Source organism: Arvicanthis niloticus, chromosome 14, assembly GCF_011762505.2.
Source record: "Arvicanthis niloticus isolate mArvNil1 chromosome 14, mArvNil1.pat.X, whole genome shotgun sequence".
Classification (NCBI taxonomy): Eukaryota; Metazoa; Chordata; class Mammalia; order Rodentia; family Muridae; genus Arvicanthis; species Arvicanthis niloticus.
This window is the reverse complement of record NC_047671.1, coordinates 45,977,080-46,000,697: the sequence shown is the minus strand read 5'-3', so window position 1 is coordinate 46,000,697 and position 23,618 is coordinate 45,977,080. Positions and strand designations below refer to the sequence as shown.

Below are 23,618 nucleotides of genomic sequence, written 5' to 3'. Positions count from 1 at the left end.
CAACCTCCTCTTACGGATATAGCACATGTGTTCTAACTTCATTCAACTAGACTCTTGCTCCTGAAAGCCCCACAATCTGTAAATAGTGCTACTGGCTGGCCGCCAAGCCTAAACTCAACACATGGCTTCTGGGAAACATTTAGGATCTAAACCATCACTTTAATTCACAGTGCCAACAATTTGAAGAAGACTGGGATTTTATTGAGCATGGATTTTATTTAGTGAACCCTAAACCAACTATCTGAAATATCATTCAATTTTTATAACAACATACTAACAGACACACTTTTTAGTTAAGCCACTCTGTAGCTTAGTCTGTGACTTGTAGATATTTAAAAAAAAAAAAAAAAAAAAAAAAAAAAAAAAAAAAAAAAAAAAAAAGTCCTGGAGCTGGAGAGATAGCTCGGTGGTTAAGTGCACACATTGCCCTTACAGAAGAACAAAGTTCAGTTCCCAGCATCCATGTCAGGAAGTTGATGTGCCTGTAATTCCAGCTCCAGGTGATCTGATGCCATCTTCTGGCCTCTGTGGGTATCTGCACTCTCATAAACAGATACTCAAACACAGATGCTTAAAAATACATTTTTAAAAATAATTCCAGCTAGAAAAAGGCTCACAATCTAGGCTCAGCTCTCCTAGAGAGACTGCTTTTTCTACTCTCTAACTATGGATGAAGGACTTAAAGTGGTTGAATTTCTCAAAGATGCAAGTATGTCTAGTAGTTAACAATAAGTGCTTAATCATCATGCAATACAGATAAGACAAAGTATGAACGTTAATGTCTTAACAATATGGCTAGCATTTTGGGGGGGGGTTCTGTACATAAGTGCCAGTCACTCTTTGTGTAGCTCTTGGAGTAGCTGGCATATATTAAGTCATTTAACCACAACATCTGGGCACTGCTATTGTCCAGTTTTATACTTGAAAAGCTGAGAAGAAATTCTGTTACTCAGATGTATATAAGAAAATCTACTTATAACCAAAATTCTCAATAGCCAGATAACTGATGACTAACACATATAAAACCTTAACCAGATGTGATAGTAAATACCCATACTCCCAAAATTTACCTAGGTAGGGTGCTCCAGGATAGCCTAGGATTCCTAATGTAAATGAAATCAGAATAGTAATAAATCAATAATAGAACTTTTAGTTTGAAAATCATGGCAAAAATATCTGAATGACAGAAATGTGGGGTTCATTACACTGAAGAGGAATGTGTAGAAGGTATGTCTTGGCTCCATTCTTAGTTTCATCAAAAGAAAGAAAGAAAGAAAGAAAGAAAGAAAGAAAGAAAGAAAGAAAGAAAGAAGCCAGTTTGGAAGTTGATACAACTTAAGTAACACAAGAACAGTAAAGAATAACAACATAATTGGTTAAATTGGAAATGTCAGTGGGAAATAATAACCTTTAAAAGTCTTTTACCAACTCTGAGTGACCCAGCAAGAACATCAATAACACCTACCCTGGTGGTCTAGTGCTCCTCAGAGCCTAACACAAGACCTTTCACGTTGATTTCTTCTGAAGAGAGACACAATTCCTCAGAGGATCTCTAAGTCTGTGATTGAGAACAGAGTGAAAAGAATCAGGACATTTTCCTACCATCCTTTTGTTACCAAAAGGGTAAGAAAATGTCTTCAAGAACATCGGCACCCATGTGCAAAGCATAAGGGCCTCCTAAAGCCACCTCTGACTACACAGTGACAGTGTTTGAAATAAAAGTTGTATTGTAGATTTATATATTGATGACATGAGAGTAGAAGCAGAAATGTCTAAGTCACAAAAGGGGCTGATGGGAGGGTGTGGGAGATGGGAGGGTGTGGAGGATGGGAGGATATGTGGGAGGGAGAACAGGGGATTATGCTCATAGTATTGTATGTACCAGCACGAACATGGCCTTACATAATTCCATGTAATAAAAAGTTAAAGTTTATTATAAAAATAAGGTACAGACAACAAAAATGGAACAAATGAAATGTATCTCCAGGTCCACAAAATCGAACAGTACTCCCCAAACTATTAAGTTCCACCCCCGCACCCCAGGAACCTTGCTCTTCCATCCACACTGGCTTCCTGTCTGCAGGGTGCATTCTCCCAGTGAGATCTCCTTCCTGTGTTCTTGCAATCTTCGGTGTTATGGTTTGGTCTCTTCTACTTTCTATCTTTTCTCTTTTTTCAAAAGATTTATTTATTTATTTTATGTATTCACCATTGCTCTCTCCAGACACACCAGAAGAAGGCATCAGACACCACTGCAGTTGGTTGTGAGCCCCCATGTGACTGCTGGGAATTGAACTCAGGACCTCTGGAAAAGCACTCTGTGCTCTTAACCACTGAGCCATCTTTCCAGCCCTACTTTTTTTTTTTTTCAAAGAAGAAGAGAAGGAGGAAGTTTCTAGTGTGAAGTTGTAGTTTGAGCATCAAGATTATTATCTTGGCCGTCATCATCACCCCTTCCAGGAACAAGATAAGTTTTGTTGGAACAACAGTTTCAAAATGACCCAAAGTAGAAAAGCTAAGAAGACTATTGCCCAGAGGTCATTGTAGTACAAAATGGTGAACACAGTCCTTACTAATCTTAATATTAAGAAGAGAATTGTGCTCCTTCTACTAATTTGGTATATGTGAGACAGAGTCGTGTGGCTTTTCTCCATGCTTAAGGAAAATGAATGTGAAAACTGTAAGGCAAAATCAGGCAGAGCTATTCAGTCTGAATGAACCCTCACATGAACGAAAGAGGAAAAGGGTTCTAAGGTGGTTTCCAAAGTAAAGAACTGTTAGCTGCAAAGTTCCCAACTGCAGACTCAGTCTCTCCACTGGGGAGATTAAATCTCCATGATAATAAGAAATATGTCTGTCGTTAATACTAAGAGAACAAATCAATATTTGATTCTGACAAAGCAATCGTTATGTAACAATTGTCAAGGGAGAATTTTTTTTTAAATTCAAGAGTAGGCAGTAGGTTGCAAAATTAAGCCTTAGGCATAAGCGACAGCCTGAAGTAGTCCTTGTGATGTGACAGATGTCAATGAACTATACAAAAGCCTAGCTGGAAATGGTTATTTGGATTAAAATCAACTCAGGAGACACAGTAAACCTGCCTAAGGATTAATCCATCTATGTATCAAGACCTAGTCTCAGGTCCTGATAAGATAATCTTTTCTTTGAGTCTGCTAAGAATTTCGTGACCCCAGAAAGAAAAAATAATAATAAGACTGAAGCCCCAAGGGTTTGTCCAAATAAGCAGAGAAAACAAACACAGAAATTAAAACAAACAAACAAACAAAAAACAACAGCAAAAACAAAACAAAAACCACACAGTCCATGATGCCACACAGAGACTGGGGTAAAGAAGCTTCAGCCCCAGGGCCCACCATCTTTCTGTGTTCATGAACTGGGTTGTTACAATGTTTAAAAGAATTAGCCACTTTAAATATAAAATTGTAGTTACTTTAAGCTTTTAAATTTTACTTATGATATTTTAATCAGTTGTTTAAATGCTCTAAGAAAAATTGGGTTGGGGATTTGGGTATTGAGCATTAATCACAGAAATAATGGTCATGAGTGTCTCTTGGCCTGCAAAAATCTAGGAACATAAAAGGCTCTGGCAAGAAGCTAGACAGAACGTGGTCCTAGCCTGTGTTAGCTACCCGTTCTTCCAGAGCCATCAGCCGAGTCTTGGGTGCTTGCTTTGCTCTTGTTTGTGGGTTTGCTTGTTTAGAGAAGGTCTCTTGTGTCTCCGGATGGCCTCTATTCACTGTTTAGCAAAAGGGTGACCTTACTTTTGATACTCTTGCTCCACCCCCTTTCCTGAGGCACTACAATGACCATTTGTTAGTTTGCTGCAGATGGTACCCAGCACTTCCTGAGCACTGGGCAAGCATTCTAGTAACTGAGCTAAATCTCCAGCCCTCTGCTTACCATCTTCAAAGTACTACTCAAAGTAGAAAGCCTAATATTTATCAGTCATCATTTATTAACTAGAGCCACGAGCTTGGATCAGCTGACTGCTTTGGCTCCAGGGTTGTCATAGTCTGTCATACAGGTGCCAGGCAGGGCTGCAGCATCTTAGATTGTCCTGGGAAGGCTCCCTCCTTCGGTCACTGGCTCATTGCTGAGAGATTAGTGGCTGGAGGCCACATTGTACTCCTTGCTACATGGACTCCTGCACACCTGGCCTGAGTGAGACAGGGAAAGAATTACTGTCCTCTATAATTAAAGGTCAGAGGTGACATCATATTTTGGCCCTGTTCTCTTGTTAGAAAAAAAGCCTCTGGGGCTACCAACACCTGAGGTGAAACCATTATAGGAGGGCACAAATCCAGGAAATGGGCCTCACTAGAAATGATTTTTTTTTAATGTTTAGTTTCACTATGAACTCCAGGTTTGACTCAAACTGAAGAACCTCCTGCCTGAGTGCCTGCATTGGGGCATGTGTCACCATGCCTGGCTCATAGTCACTTTAAAAGCTATCTACTTGTGAAGCTTTCATAAGGTATTGGCACATGAGATAACAAACAACACACTAAAGGCCCGGGTTGAAGCTGGATGTGTCTCAGCAAAGAATCTCCAAGTCTTCACTGAATGTCTGTGTACTGAGCACTGTGGGAAGATGTGCAGACAGTGATGACCAAGGCTTGGAGCCTTCCAGAAAGGAATTCCGGATGAACAACTTAACTACATTTCTTCTTTTGTTTTTTGGACACCTGCCACTCTTTTTTTCTTTTTTTATTTTTTATTTTTTTCTTTCTTTTTTTGTTTAGTTTTTCTTTCTTTTTTTTTTTTTTTTTTTTTTTTTTTTGAATATCTATTTAAATCTCTGGTTTCCTGTGAAGGTGCAATTGTCCCTGAAGGGGAACATCTCTCATTCATCTTTGTGCATCCTTGTGTCTTTCACGTTACCTGATGTATAGGAATCCTCAAAACACACTTTGAGTTTAGAAAAGCAGGTGTGGTTGGCTGTCTCTAAGCCATAGATACTTTGCTCTAAGTTAATGGTCCCAGTATTCTGAGAAATACCCACTGATGGGCAGAAGTGCTTAGGAGCTGGGTAACGGTGATGCTGAAGGAACTGTGCAGGCAGGAAGCACAGGAGAAAGGTAAGCTCTGACATAGTGTGAGCAGGGCCCAGTGCCCCTCCCCCTTCCTTTCCCCAGCTCAATGGGTAGCTCTGTTGAACTGTCTCCCAGATTTTCTCTTCTTGGGGTTCTACATGCTCTCTGACATGGGAAGGGATTATACGCCACAATTCTGACACTGACATAACTCTATTTCTCTCTCGAATAATTGCATGAATATGAACTCTCCTATAATTACTGTGTTTAATTAGAAAACTAGAAGATTCAGTTAATGAGAACAGGTGATTAAAAACAACTGAACATTTCTCTCTGATTTACTTTTTTGCACAGACTTCACTCCAATTAAGCTCCAGTGAACCACTCTAATTTCTTCAGAACTGTGACCAGTGCTCATCTAAATGAACACATTACTGAAAGAGTTCGTATTTGTGGAAGACTTAGAAAGAAAACAGCATCTTCCATAAGACTTCATTGGTGTTTGGAGCCAGGTTAAGTTAGGAGAGTAAATTTGGGGTCACAAAGTCAATGCTGAATCCAGTTTCAAAAAAAAAATTAAATGTGTAATTCATCGTTCAATAGAGATCTTTTCTAGAAGCAAAAATGAATTTCTTGTTTCTTAAAGTAGAGAGGCTAGGGCAGTGGCTCACTTGACAGAGTGCTTGCCCAGCAGGTGCAAGGCCCTGGGATAGATCCCCAGTATTACACAGAATTGGATGTGGTGGCACACTACTAGTTTCACATGGAGAGACGGGATAATCAGAAGTTTAAGGTCATTCTCAGCCACATAGTGAGTGTGAGGCCAACCTGACATAAATGAGGCCTTGGCTAAACTTTTTTTCCCTTTACAATCAAAGGTTTAATATCTCTGGAGACTTCTTTTCTTGACTCTGCAGACATTGGCAGAGAGGCCTGGAGGGGATATACTGCCATGTTAGTCCACAAGGCCAAACAGGGCAGACCTAAGAAAGGAGGGCCCTGGATTCTAGAGATCCTGTGTGAAGTCCGGGTGTCCTGTGAGGAGCAGGGCCCGAGGGATGATCCAGTCTACTCACCGCGTGAGGAAAGGAGTAGACGAAGATGAGAAGGCAGAAGCACCTACATGTCCATCCCGTACAGCCTACGGTAAGGCTAAACCTTCTAATGTTCCTCACACAGTGCTACCCCAGGCATTCAAATGCCAAAACCTATGGAGAACATTCTCATTCAAACCACCACAGGACGTGAGGGATGGGGATGGGGGTAAGAGGACAGTAGTAAACTTAATAACTGAATACATTTTACTATAAAGATGGTTGAAGGAACTGCAAAGTGATAAAGAACTTAGAATAAGGCCCCGTGTCCATTGTGTTTGTTAAGGCTGATATAGGTTTGCTAAATGAAATAAATAGAATTCGTATACACCTACTAACTAACTTGGCTAGGCAGAGTAAATGAAATTCACTGACATGAATAGCAGTACATAGCCATGGTGCTGTCCCCAGATTGGAAAGTCAAATCCACTGATTTCCTTAATTTACAGGCCCAATGATGTAATTTCATTAGTGATAAACACTAATTCTTCTTTTGTGCTTGTTTCCTAAAGGGCACTGCACCTGCCTGGAACATAACAGAAACCCAATGTAAAAACAGCTCAGTGTTACTTCTGAATTTTTTGGTTTGGTTTGTTTTGGCTTGGCTTGTTTATTTGTTTGTCTCACTATATAACCTGGGCTGATTTCAAATGCAGCAATCTCCTGCCTCCTCTTCCCCACCGCTGGACATCCAGGCATGGGCCATCATACTCTGTGGAATGGTGGATGGTTGAAGTCCCTTGTTCATATAAAAAGTTTTTGCATTTTCAGAGAACATGGTATCATTGTATCGTGGCATCTCTGTATCATGGCATCACCATATAATGGCATCATTGTATCATTGGCACTATTGTGTAATTGGCATCACTGTATTGTTGGCATTATTGTATCATTTCTTTACTGTATCATTGGCATTATTGTATCATTGCATCACTGTATCATTGGCATTATTGTATCATTGCATCAATGTATCATTGGCATTAGTGTATCATTGGTATCACTATGTCATTGGCATTATTGTATCATGGCATCATTGTCCAGATGATGTTTGCAATCATCACATTGCTTCCGGGTCTAAAGGGATTCTTAGATCCTAGAGGACCAGACTACCTTGCCCTAAGCTGCCCTCTGTCCTGAACAACAAGCAAAGAAAGTGGAGACAAAGAGCAGTAAACAAAACCAGGGCTCTACCTTCAGAACACATTCATAGTTGCACTACTTTGTATCATAAGCCACCACATGGATCATGGCAACCATCCATTGTCGGCCTCCCAAGTTTCCTCTTACCCTATAGTTTCCGGTTTCCTTCCCTAACACAGCAGCCAAGCAGAAAAACAACAACAACAACTTGCACCCAGGATCATCATTAACTCAAACACTTATGCCAGTCGTCACCCAACCAAGAAGAGAACCCATTCTACACATTTCAAACAGGGAATTCATTACAGGATTTGGTTACAAAGATTCCTAATTGGTAGAACAGAAATGCTGTGACAGAAGCTGCCAGGACCCTGGCTTTAAAGAGGACTGCGATTGGGGTTAGTGTGGAATGTCTTTCTATCTCCCTGATGCGGTCTCCTGCATGTACTTCTCATTGGCAAAACTTGCCCGGCCCCTATCAGTCTAAGGAGTCTGGGAAATACAGTCTGCAAGCCCAGGTCCTGGGCATCAGGGGGAAATTATAGAAGAGGATCCTGTGACATTGCAGGAACAGAGAGGCCCAACCTCAGCTGCATGTCATAGTAAGCCAAGTGTTTCCCACCACCTAACACACAGCACCAGTTAAAGGCACACAGAAGCATTCTCCACATATACATACACCACACAAAAACACATTCTTTTCTGACATCAATCCCCACCCATTCACTACACTCCATTTTTCCCCTTGTATTCTGCCTGCAACCACACTGGCTTCTTGGTCCCTTTCCTTCCTGTAGCTGTTTCCTCAACGAGGTCTACTCTCACCAAAAACTTCTGCTACGCCTCTATTGAAGATACTTTTGGGGGGGGTGAAGGGGGAAGAGGTGTTCGAGACATGGTTTCTCTGTGTAGTCCTAGCTATCCTGGATGAAACTTGCTCTGTAGACCAGGCTGGCCTTAAACTCACAGAGATCTGAGTGTCTCTACATCCGGAGTGCTATGATTAAAGGCGTGTGCCACCACCACCTGGCATTGAAGACACTTTTCAATGCCACTGTCTGTAACCACGTCCAGTGCAGTTCTTTGCAGTGGTTTAGCCTTGATGAACAATAGTTGGTTTTTGTTTTGTTTTTTGCCTTTTTAAAGAAGAAAGTTTGGTTTGGGTTCCTAGTTTCAGAAGTTTAAATTCATCCAGCAGTAATATTTTATATACTTAATACCTTATTAAGAGGTCAGATGTTAAGTATTTTCCATCACAATAATTAATATCTTCCTACTGATGAACACAATTAATGTAACCAAATTAATAGACATATTTATTGTGTGATTATTTAAAAAGTTTGCCACCCTTAAGAGCATGTGGGACAGCTAAAAGAATAACAACTCTGTGTGTGTGTGTGTGTGTGTGTGTGTGTGTGTGTGTGTGTGTGTGTATGTAAGGGAAATGAGCCAGTATAGCTCACACCTTTGGGCAGCCTCCCTAAACTGACCAAGGAAGTGGCTGAAGATATAATTCAGGGGTGAAATATGTGTTCAGATGTATTAGACCTTCAATTCAAGCCACAGCACCAAAAGAAAGAAGAAACCCATAAGTCTAACAAGGTATCCTTCTTTTACTCCAAACATATTAATCCCATCTTAAAGTTATTCCATCCCAGTAAAGCTACCTTATACTTTACCTGTTACAAGTCTGCCGCCACTAAAAGTGTAAGACCCACAGGATGCCAAAGGCCTAGGGTCTTTGAATTACATGACGCCTCAAGCACCTACGATACTGCTTAGTAGGCAGAATGCCCCCACCAAAGAGTAAATGTCTCTTGACATCACTCCTGCCGCTATGTTGGGAGTGCAGGGAGGTGAACAGCTGCAGGAAGTATGAACAGAGGCAGGAGGCAGTCACTCAGCGGCACAAAGGGATCAGGTGAGCACAGAAGCTCAAACGAGAGCACTGTGGCTGCAAAGAGTGTTCACATCTTTTTATTAGAGCTATTCCTGTTGCCCAGATGCAACCCGCTGTTGATTTAAGAGTACAAGAGAATAACACGCCTTGAAGAATTACTAAGACATGAAGTCAGAATTATTCTTGAGGATAAGCAGCGAGTCTCACTGAATAACCAACGCTGGTGTCATTCTCACTGAGTGTGGAGAGTGGGTGTTCAAACTGCAAAAGTTCATTAACAAATGTGCTTTTGGAACTTAATAGCTGCCTTTAAGAGGGAAGAGTCGCTCTTCACATGCTCATTCGTAGGCTGTAGAAACAACGTCTAACTATGAAAGCTCTTGGTTCTTCTCTTCAAGAGTTGCTGTAGGTAAGCCCGAAACACCTGCTGTCCTTTCTAAAGAGAGCTGGTTAGATCTTAGTCTTAAAATAGACCTGTCTATTTGCTAACTGACTGTGAAGCTGGCAGATATCTTATCACAGATACGTGCTTGAGCACCAACCTTATCCCAATAGCTTTGGAGTGGCTTAGAACGTCACCAGTTAGAGGCACACAGGAGCATTCTATCTCGGGGCTGCCTAGTGAGAGCCAGAACATGCCACACAGGAAGGAGTGAGCCGCCTCAGAAAAAGGACCTCCTCAGCTTGTCTGGCTCTGGAAGGAGCATCCTGTTTTGCTTGCAGAGGCCTGTGAGAGCCTCCAGTGTTGAGCGCCCCTTCCCTCTTCTGCTTCATTAGAAATTTCAATTTTAACCAAAGACAATTTCAGATGCATTATAAAAAAACAGGAATCTGGTTCATTGGAAATCTACTTTATTCCTTTCTGGCCACATAATTTTGCAAAATAGCTTCCAGCCTGGAAAATGACTTCAACCTGCTGCCTGGAGTGTACGTTTAGGTATTTGTTCACTGGCGCAAGGGGGAAGACTGAGCTAAATCAAGTGAGATGCATGCACATGTTCCTGAAAGGATAATTTTAGAACGAGTTTCAAAGCAGATTCTAATTCAAAAATGCCCCTGTTACTTAGGCACATGTAGAGATGGTACCAACTTCACAAAATGTCATCAAATTATTTGAGATTTGCTAGTGGCAGAAGTGACTGCAGCTGCAGTAGGCTCCCTTTCTGAGAGAACCAGGAGGAAGCAGGGTGCTTTATTAAGAGTAGTGTGAGGAGAGAGTACAAGAAAGGCACATGTGAAAACCAGAGCTCCGGGCTAAGGGCTGCAAATTCGGCAAGGTTGCAGGCCATTCTCGTTGCAGGCAGGGCACCTGAGGGCTCGATAGGACTCCTTGAATCTGTTAGCCAACATCGAGAACTTGCTGCCATGGCACAGAGAACAGGTGGCAATGCCGGACCCCTGGCAGTGGAGACAGTTATCCTCCGGGACCGACCCATCCTGCAAGAGACAAGTCGGACTTCAGTTAGACCAATGGTTCGTGTCCACCATTCTCACGGAGATCAAAACAGTACTGGGTCTTGGCAAAGACTGGAGCGGAATTGGAGAAAATGTTTCCCACGAATGCTAATGAGGGAAATGGCTGGGACCCAGAACAGCAATTTTATCAGACTTCTTAGATGAATGTTATCAGTACAACATCTGCCATCACATCTGGCATTCTGCAACTTTCTACTCTTAGCCAACCTTGTTCCCATCTGACATGTGCTCTACAGAGGCAAGGGCATGACTTTTCTCCCTGCCAAGTCGAGCAACAAGCTGGTGTGACAAACCTCAGCAGGCACTCAAGGAAACCAGGTGCTTCATTCTGTAAGGGATTCCTGATACCCTCACAACCGTCCAGTGCATACTATCACCCAAGGCAATAGGAAAATGTCATTTTGAGAAGCTACCTGGCAATATCAGACATACAGCCTGGAAGAAGGTGTAGGGCAGTTTCTGATTCCTTGGGGCTGAACACCAGAATCCGTGACTCCTCGTTGTAGCTGTACATCAACACCAGGTGCTGAAGAAGGAATGTTTTCTGCAACTGGCAGGCTGGGTGAGTGAATGATTTAGCTCTGAGTTCTTGTAATATTTTATTCTCTTTGAGAACTATGTTAAACCCAATGATTAAAAGTCCTGGGCTGTGATGGACAAGGTAAAGGCTCATGAAGTCTCATTCCTGGGAAGTTTCTAGTAAACTGATGTCAGCTAGAGTCAGTTTTCTTCAAGGACTTGGCCCTTGAAAGGCTACCTGTGTTCAGATAGATGGTCCTATACCCATGCATTTATCAGTGGTACTAAGTCAACTCAGTTTTTTTTTTTCTTTAAGAGAGAAAGCTCATGAATCAAGGAGGAGAAATGGGTAGGTATGGGATTGGAGGGTGGGGAATGAGGAGTAGATTCTATCCAAACGCTTTCTTTATGGCTGGGCAAAGTACCACACACCTTTAATCCCAGCACTTAGGAGGCAAAGACAGGGAGAGTTGAAGGCCAGTGTGTTGTAAATAGCATATTCCAGGCCAGCCAGAGCTGTATATAGTGAAATTCTGTCTTAAAAGAGAAAAAAACATATTATATGTGTGTATGACATCCTCAATTTAAAAATAAAGCTCTGGGCTGTGGCATCAACAGACTAGGACGGAAGCTAGGGTTTGGTGCAGACATTACGACCAAGGCCCTCTGCTTAGCCTCCCTGTTCTTTCTCCGTGAAAGAGGATTGGTAATGCCTACCCTCTAAGTTCTGCAATACTGAGTGAGGGATCACATGCAAATGCAGCCTTTCTCCTCTTATATAGCCTAAGCTCCCCATAAAAGTCACTTTCTTTCTTAGCTACGTCTCCTGTTTCCAGAAAATGGCCCTCGGCCGTGTCTTGAGACAAAATGTCTGTGGTATCTCACAGAAACCAGTCATTTCACACTCTTCATAAACTGAATCTCCCAAGGAGTAGGCTGCAAACCAGACTGATGCCTGGTGAACCTGCAAACAAGCACTGTCCAGTTCAGCTTCTAAGCATTCTCTGTCACCCGCCTCCGGTTCTCCCACACCCACTTTTCTAGCCCTGGTCCCTCTATCACTGGCACGAATTCATGAGAGATGCTCTTTCCATGCAACCCAGTCCAACTGAGTTGCCTATCATCCTGACCATCTCATAAGAAGTAAAAACAAAACAACAGAGAAAACAGAAAGCTTGGAGAATCCTTTTAACCGACACTTGTCCTCCTGATAAATCCTCATGACACATACAAAAAGCATAATCTTAGAAGATCTAAAAATGTTTTTACCTAAACAACTCTTCTTTCACAGAACATCAGATCCTTGTCCTGAGGTATGTCTACATACCCTGGCAAACTCCCACTTTTTTTCCCCCCAGAGGTCAGCTGTTCAGTTCTCTCCTGACTCTTACCCACTCACTCTTTCCCTGTAAGAAACCCCACTCATGACTGGGCCCTGCTAGAAAGTCTCTTACTCTACTGAGCCTTCCAAAGACCCTGACAAGAAACAGAACCTCTCAATCCTTTTTCTACTCCCTTTATGACAAAAAAAAAAAAAAAAAAAAAAAAAAAAAAAAAAAAAAAGCCATGCTCCCTGCAGACATAACGACCAGCCTGAAACCAGTTTCTGTGGAACAAAGTGCTGCAATCATCACATTGGTACATGGATCTAAATTTGACTGTTGTCTCTAGTGACCTCTGGCAAGTTACTTGACCACTCTTAGCCTCAGTTTCCCTAGCTGTGGAGTAAGACTGTTGGTAAGACATACTCCAAGGGGTCCTCATGAGAATGAAATGAACTATTGCATGTACAAACACCAAGCCTTCCAAAATCAGTAGCTATTATTGCTGTTGTCATCATCATCATCATCATCCTCATCCTCATCATCCTCATCCTCATCATCATCATCATCATCATCATCTTATCTTACTTTCTCAAAGATGAGATTACAGGAAGCACTAAGGTGCCCAGAGGTTCACGATTATAAACCCACCAAGCACAGAGCCAGGGTGCCTCCTCTTGCACATGCTTCTGAGGCTCGCCTCCATTATTCTTGAGCTTTGCTTTTAGAGTTGATAGAGGTTCGAGGTGGGACCCGCTCTCAGCCTTGCCCCCCCCCCGCCCCCCCCACACACATTCTTTCATCAGGCTCTCTCTTCCCAGTTCCATAGAGCAGAGCAAAGTGTCTCTTGGTCAGAAGGGCTTCCTTGATGTTTTCTGACCCTTTCTTTTAGAATAAAACTTGTCTGGGCATTTATCGCACAAGGGATTGAACACACAAATAGTAATTTAAAACAGAGTTTAACAGACAGACAAGGGAAGCGTCACCTTTCCCAGCAACCTTCTGCCACACACTCTGCCCTCGCTTACAGTGCTACAGAAAATAAGAAGACCAGGATTCTTCCAAATTGAATGGAAAAGTAATTGTCACGTGGGGCCCTGCTGCTGCTTTTTCTTTCAGGCCTAGGGAGTGACCTGTGCCTTCCTGTTTCCTTCTCTGCTGGGTGGAGAGGGGAGTTCCTCCAAGTTACAAGATAGTAGAAGAAATAATGGTATTAAAGAAATCTAAAGAGGAAAGGTGATGTTCACAATGCCCATGCGGTCTGCCTGGTGGCATGCTAGGATCTACATCTTGTAGATTATCAGAAACAGTGGGGTGTTTCTTACCAGTTAACACTGGGGTCCGATTTCCAGTATGTTTTCTAAACGCAGCTAAACAATATTTACTGAGCATCAATTATATACCAGGCTTCACACACACACACACACACACACACAAACACACACACACCACCTCCCTTGGACCTGGGAACTGCAATGTCTCACGCAACAGGAACACAACCACAACTTCTGCCTCTGTGGAGACCAAGTCCTAGTAGGTATGAGCAAACCCTAAGCACACAATCACAAAAGTGAAAGTAAAGTTGAAACTGTGAAGGAGTGTTTAAAGTCTTGATGGGTTTATTCTGAGGATGCCTCCTGGGAGCCATCAAGAGTCCTCTGAAGGAAGAAACCTCCACTGAGAACTCAAGAGCTAAAGGCAAGAGGATGGAAGACCTTGAGGGCATTGCAGGCAGAGGGAATCTGCTTCCACCACGAGTGCAAAGAACCTATGACAGATGGACAGATAGACAGATGAACAGATGGACAGTGGAGGGAGGGAGGGAGGGAGCAAAGGCAGAGGAAGAAATATGTACCAGATAAAGTCAGAGAGGCTAGCACTGGCCAGGCGACCCAGGGCTTTCTAAAATACCTTCAATTGCTGTAACTTGGAAGAGCTACCCTCTCCACCCAGAAGAGAAAGAATTAGGAAGGTGCAGGTCACGTCCTGGGGCTCTCTAAAATAAAGAGATTTGGTCTTATCTCAAGCAATGTAACACCACAGAAGGCTTTGAGGGGCTGGAAGGCCTAAGAAAGGAATGACAGAAACAGAGATTCTCATTTCAAAAGTATTACATTCAGGTGTGAAATCAGCCCAAGGGGTAGATAGATGTGAAACAAACTTCAGGAGCCTTTCTCTGGAGTTCAAGAGGCCTGTGTTCTGGGGGAGGGAATGGAGTTACAGAAACAGAGATTCTCATTTCCAAAGCATTTGCATCAGCCCAAAGGGAAGATGTGAACCAGATTTCAGTAGCCTTTTAATGGAGTCTACGAGGCTTGTGTTCTGGTGGAGGGGACGGGCGGAGGAAGGAAGAGAGAAGCTAGATTTTAAGAGGTGATGTGAAGAGTTAGGCATCCATGAAAGGATGAGAAAAGAGAATAGAGAGACTTGGCACCTTGGCCTAAGTTCATCACTCAAAGATGAACATAACCTCCTTCTTTACCTCAGTCCTCACAAGGCAGTGACATCCCTCAGATTCTCCAAAGCCCTTCCATTTTCCAGTCCAACTCATGGAATTCTGGAGCGAGTCCCACAGAAACACACTTTACATCTAAGGGACCCTGAAGCATGATGCTCACTGATGACAGCAGCATCTGACTCAATCATTCACTCTTAGATTATTGCAAAACATTGCAGCCCACAGGTACCTGGGCTTGTGGGTTTACAAATAGTATCAGTTTCAACTCAACATAATCTTCTAATTGACCCAGGACTTTACAGGATCTTCACTGACTGTGGACTAAGACTCAGGCCAATAATAGAGGCACAAGTGAACCCATAAGAAAGAGGAGGAGCTGGGGCTACTGAGGGGCTACTGAGGGGCTACTGATGAGGCTCAGTAGGATGCTTGCCTAGCATGCAGGAAGCCCTGGGTTCAATGCCCAGCCTCAGGTAAACCCAGCTTAGTAGTACATATATCTATAATCCCAAAACTCTGGGGGGTAGAGGCACAAGGATCAGAAGTTCAGGATCAAGCTCAACTACATAAGGGGTTTGAGACCAGCTCAAACTGTGGACCCTGTCTCGGAAAATAGATAAATAAATAAATAAATAAATAAATAAATAAATATGTTTTTTTCATCACTAAAACTCAGTATTCACTCTCATGGTAAAAAACAGTATATTCCTAATCAGATGGGAAAATAAGTCATCCAAAAATTTAAAAATCATACATATTTGAAATATGAAATTATAGTCGCTTATGCCAATACTATACCATTACCAGTGGTATAGTTAAAAAGCCCCTCACAATTTGACAGATTTTATAAGTGTTGTTATTTAAAAGTCTTTAGAGAGGTGATGTGGAGCGGAAACCTCTGCAGGCCATTGCTGCAGGGTCAGCCTGAGGGAAACAGCAGCACAGACATACCTGTGTGTGCTGACTGTGGAGAAATGTGCGGTCCGACTCCTCAGGCAGGGGGCTGCCGTTCTGCTCCCTGTCTCCATCAGTTTCCCCTGTGATCATCAGAGACTCTTCCTCAGCCATCTCTTCCTTCTGGAGGATTTTCCTCATGAAGTCCCTTTTGTCCATCGGGGTTCGGATGATTTTCAGGTTGTTGGTGTAGATGATTATCTTTCCAAAGTCTATAATAGGTGGAGGCTGGAGAAACAGAGAGTGAGCATCAGACATCCCCAAAAGCATGGCTGCAGAGCCTGCCTGATGCCCCCGTGCTAAAGAATAAGAGAGAGGGGCTTTGCACCTGTCAAAACTGATTCATCCCACTCCAAGGTTTCCTTCTAAAGAAGACTCCAAGGTTCTTTCTAAAAGGAAGAAGGATCTCTCCTTCTTGCTGAGGATAAGAACCAAGGAAGGCTGGACCACTCAGAGGGTAGAACTATAAAGGTCAGAGTCCAGAGTTTCTGTTCCCACTGCTCCCCAGGATAGCCAGTGAAGGGCTGGGCACATATGAAAGGACCTTTAAGTCTCATGCAAAGATTTCTCCATTTGTCTATGCATAGATAACATTAGCACACATTACTTACTGAGCACTGTGTGTCAGGTGTCATGCTATGCATTTTACTGACACCCCTTCCCTACCAAACAACCCTATGAAAAATGCTGTGGCCTGCACTCTTTACAGGTGAGGACAAAGTCGCAATGGGGTCAAGTACCTCACTAAGGTGACAGGAACTGTGGCGGGGATTCAAACCTAAGATCTTTTTAAAATTTTAGATTCATTCATTTTACTTTATGTGTATGAGTGTTTTGCCTACACATATGTATGTGCACCTCATAGATGCTTGGTGCCTACAGATATCAAATAAGGGCACTGAATCCCCCAGAACTGGAGTTATAGATGGCTGTGAGCATCGTGTAGGTGCTGAGAACTGAACTTGGGTCCTCTGCAAAACCAGCAAGTACTCTTAACCATTAAGCCATCTCTCCAGACACTAAAACACATGTAATTGTTTTCCTCTTTTTTTCTTTTCTTTCTTTCTTTCTTTCTTTCTTTCTTTCTTTCTTTCTTTCTTCTTCTTTTTTCTTTCATTTCTTGCTTTCTCTTCATATACATGGTATCACTATGTATTCTTGGCTAGTCTGGAACTCATGATGTAAACCAAGCTGACCTCAAACTCATAGAGATCCACCTGTATCTGTTCTCCATGGATTATATTAAAGGCATGTATCACCCATGCCTGGCCCTCAAATATTTTTATACTGTACTACTCACAAGCATTTCTTTCCATATATATATATATATATATATATATATATATATATATATATATGCTGAGATCTATTTGAGAGGAAATATGTGTGTGTGTGTGTGTGTGTATGTGTGTGTGTGTGTGTGTATCTTGACATCTAGCTAGTAGGCATTCCCACAGACAAGCTAGTCATTCCTTAAATGCAGAAGTTTAAATTTTAGTGTACTACCACACTGGTAATACACAGATATGCTAAAACTCCTGGGTCCTGCCACATGTTATTCAGTCTCTCTCCAAGGAGCTTCCAACATTGTCAAGCTCAATAATATAAGGGTTAATGCTAGCCGGGTAGTGGTGGCACATGCCTTTAATCCCAGCACTTTGAAGGCAGAGGCAAGTGGATCTCTGTGAGTTCAAGGATAGCCTGGCCTACAGAGGGAGTTCAGGAACGGGGCTGCACAAAAAGACCCTGTCTCACCCTTCCCCAAATAGAGGTTAATACTTAAGACACCAAGTTCCAGGGCCCTTCCCCAACTCTCTTCTGGCTTCTGTGCTAGCAATATCCACATCATTACATATTTTGACGCTAGTACCTAAGGATGATAGCATCTTCTCAGAATGGAAGAAAATATGAAAGACACAGAAAAGTGGGATCTGCAAAAGCTGGTGATGATATGCAAATGTAGATGTTGTCACTGCTGTTCTTAAAACTCTTTTTCAGTAGTGTACATACACTCGTGCTTTACAACAAAATACCTCAGCATAAAATACTTTTCTTGATTCTAGAACTGGATAACCACAGTCTATTTAGATGATGCCCCAGTTAAACACTCTAATATTTAAAGTATTCGGTCAGAATCTAGTGAGCAAGACTTCAAAGCTCAGACTCCTGTAAACAGCCAAGAGGGTTTCCGTGGATACTTAAGCACCAGACTTCCTCTCTGGCCCTCTTTTCTCTCTCTTCAAGGGATCCTGTAGCAGATTCCATTTCCTTTTGTTTTATGCACACTGGATTTCCATTTCGCACTCTGGACTATCAGTTTCTGACATTGAGAGATAAGGATGGTGGTACTTTTGGAAGGCTCTGTTTCTGCTTCCTGTAATAGCCAAAAGGTTCAGTTACTAGGAAGCCTTCTCTGCCCAGGACTCTATTTTGGTTAATTCTCTTGGAAGACTCAACTCTCAATAAGCTCAAAGAACGAGTGGATTACCTGCTTCAACTCCCTGCCCCTAAACCAGCCAATATCTAAGACATGGGTCAACATCTAAAGTAGTAAATATATTTACTCCAGAGACGGAGGGTCACAGTCATTCTGCCTGTGTTTGGTTTCAGTCCACTTGCTAGCTAGATTCTCCCTTGTGTCTGAGCAAACTCCCTGGGTGTAGCTACACTGTCTGGTTACATCTAACTGCTTGAGAGGAAAATTCACTCTTGTATTATAGAAGGCTGGATGGAGCCAAGAATCTTTTAGCTTCTTGTGTACAGTCTAGAATGGCAGCTTATGTGGGAAAGGATCTGTAAATATTCTGGTTTCTGTAGCCACATACAGAGAGACAGTTATCCAGACAACCCTGAATGCAGAGTAGCTTTGTTAGGTACTAGAAACTTAATGGGCTTTGGAGTCAGAGAAATCTTATTGTTGTTGTTGATGATGATGTTGTTGTTGTTGTTGTTGTATTTTTTGAGACAAGGTTTCTGTGTAGATCTTGCTGTCCTGGAATGCATTCTCTAGAACAGGCTGGCCTAGAACTCAGAGTCTACCTGCCTCTGTCTGCCTCTGCCTCTCGGCCTCTCGGCCTCTCCCTCTGCCTCTCCCTCTGCCTCTCCCTCTGCCTCTCCCTCTGCCTCTCCCTCTGCCTCTCCCTCTGCTTCTGCCTCTCTCTGCCTCTCTCTGCCTCTCTGCCTCTGCCTCTTCTTCTAATACTGGGATTAAAAGTGTATGTCACCACAGTCCAACTCCAATTCAAATTTTATTTAAAAATTTTATTTATTTTATTTATGTTATTCAACAACTATGCTAGATAGACACACTATTTTATCCCTGTAAATGTTTAGTTTTCCAAAGTGAAAAATTCTTTCTCACTGAAATATTGTAATTATGAGAGCATTCAATACATGTATAAACTGGGTGTTCAATAAGTGTTACCCTCCCTTCCTTTCCCTGTTCACAATTTCATGAACCCTACACAGTTCAGTGAGTTTTGGTTCCTTAATACATTTTTAAATCTAGTGTCACTTTTTGTACCTGTCACATAAACTAAAGAATAGACTAAGCATTTCCTTAAGAATTCCTTAAGTGTTCATCGCTGCAATAGTACGTACCACTTGCTAAACATATGCAGGTGCCAGGCACGTTGCAGGCATTATCAATTTTACTCATCTTAATGGCCCTCCTAAGAAGACTTCTGTTATTCTTAGACCAAGATGATACCATTGCAGCTCAACAAAGTTGCCATACTTTGTCCAAACTCCCACAGGAAATGGATAGAACTGGACTTTGACAGATATCAGAGCCCACGTTTTGTTTTTAGTGTAATTAATGAACAATTACTACAATTACAGTGCACATAAAATACAATTTACTTATAACCACTTACACGTGTAGAGTTCCCTGATATTCACACTGTCTTACAATATTCCTCTCCAGAACTTTGTATCCAGAAAGTGAGATGCTGGATCCATAGACAATACCATCTTCTCTAACCCCTAGCCTGGCAACCACTATCTACATTTTGTCTCTATTGATTTGGACATTCTAAGTACGTTGTATAGCTGCAATGGTACAGGTTTGCCTGATTATGCACAGTTTATTTCACTTAGCCTCGTGTGTTCGAGCTTCATCCACATTAAAACAGGTCAAATTTCCCTAAGGTGTACTCCATTATGCGTATAAACCACTTCTGTGTAGCCATTCACCAACTGATGAACATTTAAGTTGCTTCCACCTCTAACTGATTGTGAGTTTCTGTGAATAGTAGTGTACAAATATTTGGCTAAGCTCCAAACTCTTAGGTGAATCGTTGCATTTAACTACAGCCTATGATACTATCAAATAACATCTCGAAGTGTTTCACCGGGTGTGCTGCACGGGTCCATGAAGGTCCCTGTCACACCCGTGGCAAAACTAGGATCTGGCAGTTGATATAACAACAGAGAACAAGATGTAATGAGACAATCAGGAGTCCAGTCTTCAACATGGCCTTGACAATACTGTCCTTTAATCTGGTCTTGTACACCTATGTCAAATCATTCTTACATGTGCCAAAGTTGTCGTGTGAGTTATGAAATAGCTTAAAGCATCTATCAGGGCTTGTTTGAACTTATGTGTTTGTTAATTCTCAACTTCCAAATAAGATATAGTTACAAAGGACTATTGTAAGCACAAAACATGTATGTAGGCCATAAATGGCAAATATCACCACCGTCATCAATGACATCATTACTATGTAATGATCTCATTTGTTGAAAGGGAGCATGCCATAAAGATTAAAGTACGGAAAACCAGAGGATCCAGATTTCTAGTCTAACTCGGCCCCATAGGTCCCTATAATGATGTGTGAGTCCTTTATCAACTTGGCACATAAATTTCCTCTTTCACAAAATAGAAATGATCATATCTTGCTTTTCCTTGAGAACTCGGTAAAAAAAGAAAGTGATGGACACAGAAGAAAATCCATGACAGCACCTAATAACACATAAGGCACTCCATCAGCATAATGGTTTTTTTTCATTCTCAACTCCTTAATACAAACATGAAGCCTGGTAGTACTTTTGGTGATGGTGGATATGCCTACAGTTATCTTTTTGCCAGTCACAAACATTTACCTGCAACACCTATTTTTCTTTGGAAACTAACAATAAAAATAATTTAAAATAATTATCTGAATAAAACCCTTCAATGATGAGGACATATCAATGTATAGTTAACATTAATAAATTAGATACATTACATAATTATATGTACTCTTTGAAAGAAATAGCATTCATACTTCCACAGACATAAGGACGTGACCAGTTCCTAAGATTCTGGAAATCAGTGAGCATTTCCCAGGTTGTTTTAGCTTAAAATAGAAATTCTGCATGGACTTTTGATTATCTGTGGTACCAGAGAAGCTAAGCAAACCTGCAGGGAGAGCTTGTGTCATTGAACTATTAGTTCAAACTTCTTCCCTAAGTAACACTACCTCTGTTTGATTTGCTTTTCACTATTTCTTCCCGGGACTCCGGCTACATAGCATTCGCATTAATGAGTGTTGGGAAGGCAAAACTAAATAAATAGACTAACAATTTAAAAAGGCAGGCAGTAGGAAAGTGATAAGGAGAAAAAAAAAAAAACAAGACACGGATAAACTACAGCTGAGTAATTGGCTGGAGCAAAATGGGTACCTTCCAATATTCAATTCTTTCAGGCAACGAAATGACTGCTGCATAATTCTATAAAACGACAGCTGAGCAACTCGAAAACCATTGCCCCTCTATTTAATTTACACACTGAGGAAACTCAGCCAAAGACCCAATTACTGTGTATTACCCTGGATGGAATCTGAACGTTGCTTATGCTCATTGCCCTTTCCAGTGAGTAGTCAACCCGTGTGTTATTTTTGTCCGAGAAATATTATTCTAATAACGGCTCCCCATTTGGTGCACCCAAAGCTCTTGCCGGTAGCTGAACGTGAGCGAGATACGTATCTGAAACACTTCGGCATTTATCTAAACATTTTTTTCCAGGAGCCTACCTTAGGAGGTCAGAACCTCGCACAATACCAACCTTATGGTCATTCGCCTTGTAGTCATTGAACAGAGGCTGGCTGCCCGCCAGAGTGTAGGCACCGCTGTCTCTGAATACGCTGATTCTCTGAGCAGTCAGCTTGGGGGAGTACAGCTGAGGCTTGGGGGCTTCCCCTGACCCGTAAACACCATCCATTGGTTCAAGGACCTCCTGGAGAAAACTGTGAGGATATTCTTCTTTGGGCGACTCTAATTCTTGCCCATCCTCAAAAACCTGCTTTAACACCCGGCCACTATAGGAAGAGGAGATTTTAAACCGTACTTTTCTGGGTTTGTCGTCGCTCTTCTGATTCAGTTTCTTCTCGGAGTCCTCCATCAGCAGAAAGTTCACGCTCAGGTTTCCAGGCCTCCGAGTAGCCAGTGAAACCAGGCTCTGAGAAAAGGGCATTTTATTTTCTCTACTCCTGCATATGATTAATTCAAATAGGTTCTGGAGAATGCTCAATTACAGCAACTGACACCCACACATTAAATATTGATAGACCTCATGAAAACGCAGGTGATCACGGCTATGTGAAGTGGATGGGACAGAGGAGACGATGAGTTCTCTGCCTGGTCTCAAGCGTACCTCTAACTCCACCTTAATTTTGTCTTCTCTTACTCTGGGGGTGAATACATTTATTCCAATGATTGGTACCAACTCTGTAAGATTGGGCATTTGATCAATTAGCAATTACCTTGTTATTGTTACCAAAAGTAACTGTAATCTAACAGGGAGATGCAAAGAGTCCATGTGACTCTAAAACCATATCTGGCCTACCAGTTTTTCAAACAGTGTCTCCTGGGGATCTAGATACACAACAGCTTCTTGGAGCTTCTTAGAGTAGGAAGAAAAAGAGCCAGAAGCTGAGTCTCCTACCAGAGTAACTGACTCAGTAGTTAAGAGCACTTGCTGCTCTTCCAGAGAACTCAGCTTTGGTTCTGGCACCCGTGTGCTGGCCGACAACCATCTTAAGTCCAATTCCAGAGGGTTTGACATACTCTTCTGGCCTCCACGGGCATTGCACACATGTGTCAAGCAGGCAAAATACTCAAAACATAGTCTTCATTTGCAACTACTTCAGTAGCCCCTACAGCCTAGTGAACTTAGCAAATTCCCGTCTCTGAGATGGTAATTGCAGTGAGTATCAGAGCAGCTTGAGGTGTGGGTCCTTTGAACAGACCTTCGAGTCTATAGAAAGCAGACCTACCACGTGTGAAATGACAGACTCATGCTTAGGGAATTAAAGTATCCCCCTATGGATCCCACAGTGGCTATTCTAGAGAGAAAATACTCTCTACCAAGATGAGAATACAAGAAGGATTGGAAAGGTCAGGGTCTGTGAGTTGGGCCTACGGGTCTGGATTGAGTCTGGTTTGAGTCTGAGGAGCTGGGATGCTTTACTCACTTGCACAAGTTGAGCTTTCATGCTTCTCAGACACTTCTATGGATTCTCTCTCCCCCTCCCCCTCTCTCGGCATCCCCTTTCCCTCCCCCTTCCTCCCTCACTTCTCTCTTAGATTATAATTCAATTACAGCATTCTCTTTCTTTTTCTCCCTCCAAACACTCCCATATGCCCTCCTGCACTCTCCTTCAAATTCATTCATGGTCTCTCTTGTTTTTACTAAGTGGGATGTGTGTGTGTGTGTGTGTG

General features: G+C 42.2%; 1 protein-coding gene across 1 annotated transcript; it reads right to left on the bottom strand.

Moving 5' to 3' along the window:
• Positions 1 to 10,023: 10,023 nt before the first annotated feature.
• Grxcr2 (glutaredoxin and cysteine rich domain containing 2) lies at positions 10,024 to 22,299 on the bottom strand. The gene is made up of 3 exons (XM_034518645.2): positions 21,964 to 22,299; positions 15,915 to 16,145; positions 10,024 to 10,625 (listed from the first exon to the last, which is right to left on the bottom strand). The coding sequence occupies exons 1-3, from the start codon at positions 22,297 to 22,299 to the stop codon at positions 10,443 to 10,445; spliced, it is 750 nt and encodes a 249-aa protein (XP_034374536.1). The 3' UTR covers positions 10,024 to 10,442.
• Positions 22,300 to 23,618: the final 1,319 nt, after the last annotated feature.

Coding starts and splice junctions, on each gene's coding strand:
- Grxcr2 (XM_034518645.2), bottom strand. CDS start 22,299: ATGGAGGACTCCGAGAAGAAACTGAATCAGAAGAGCGACGACAAACCC. Junction 16,146..21,963: donor ACAAGGCGAATGACCATAAG/GTTGGTATTGTG, acceptor CTGTTTCTCCAG/CCTCCACCTATTATAGACTT. Junction 10,626..15,914: donor TCCACAGTCAGCACACACAG/GTATGTCTGTGC, acceptor TGTCTCTTGCAG/GATGGGTCGGTCCCGGAGGA.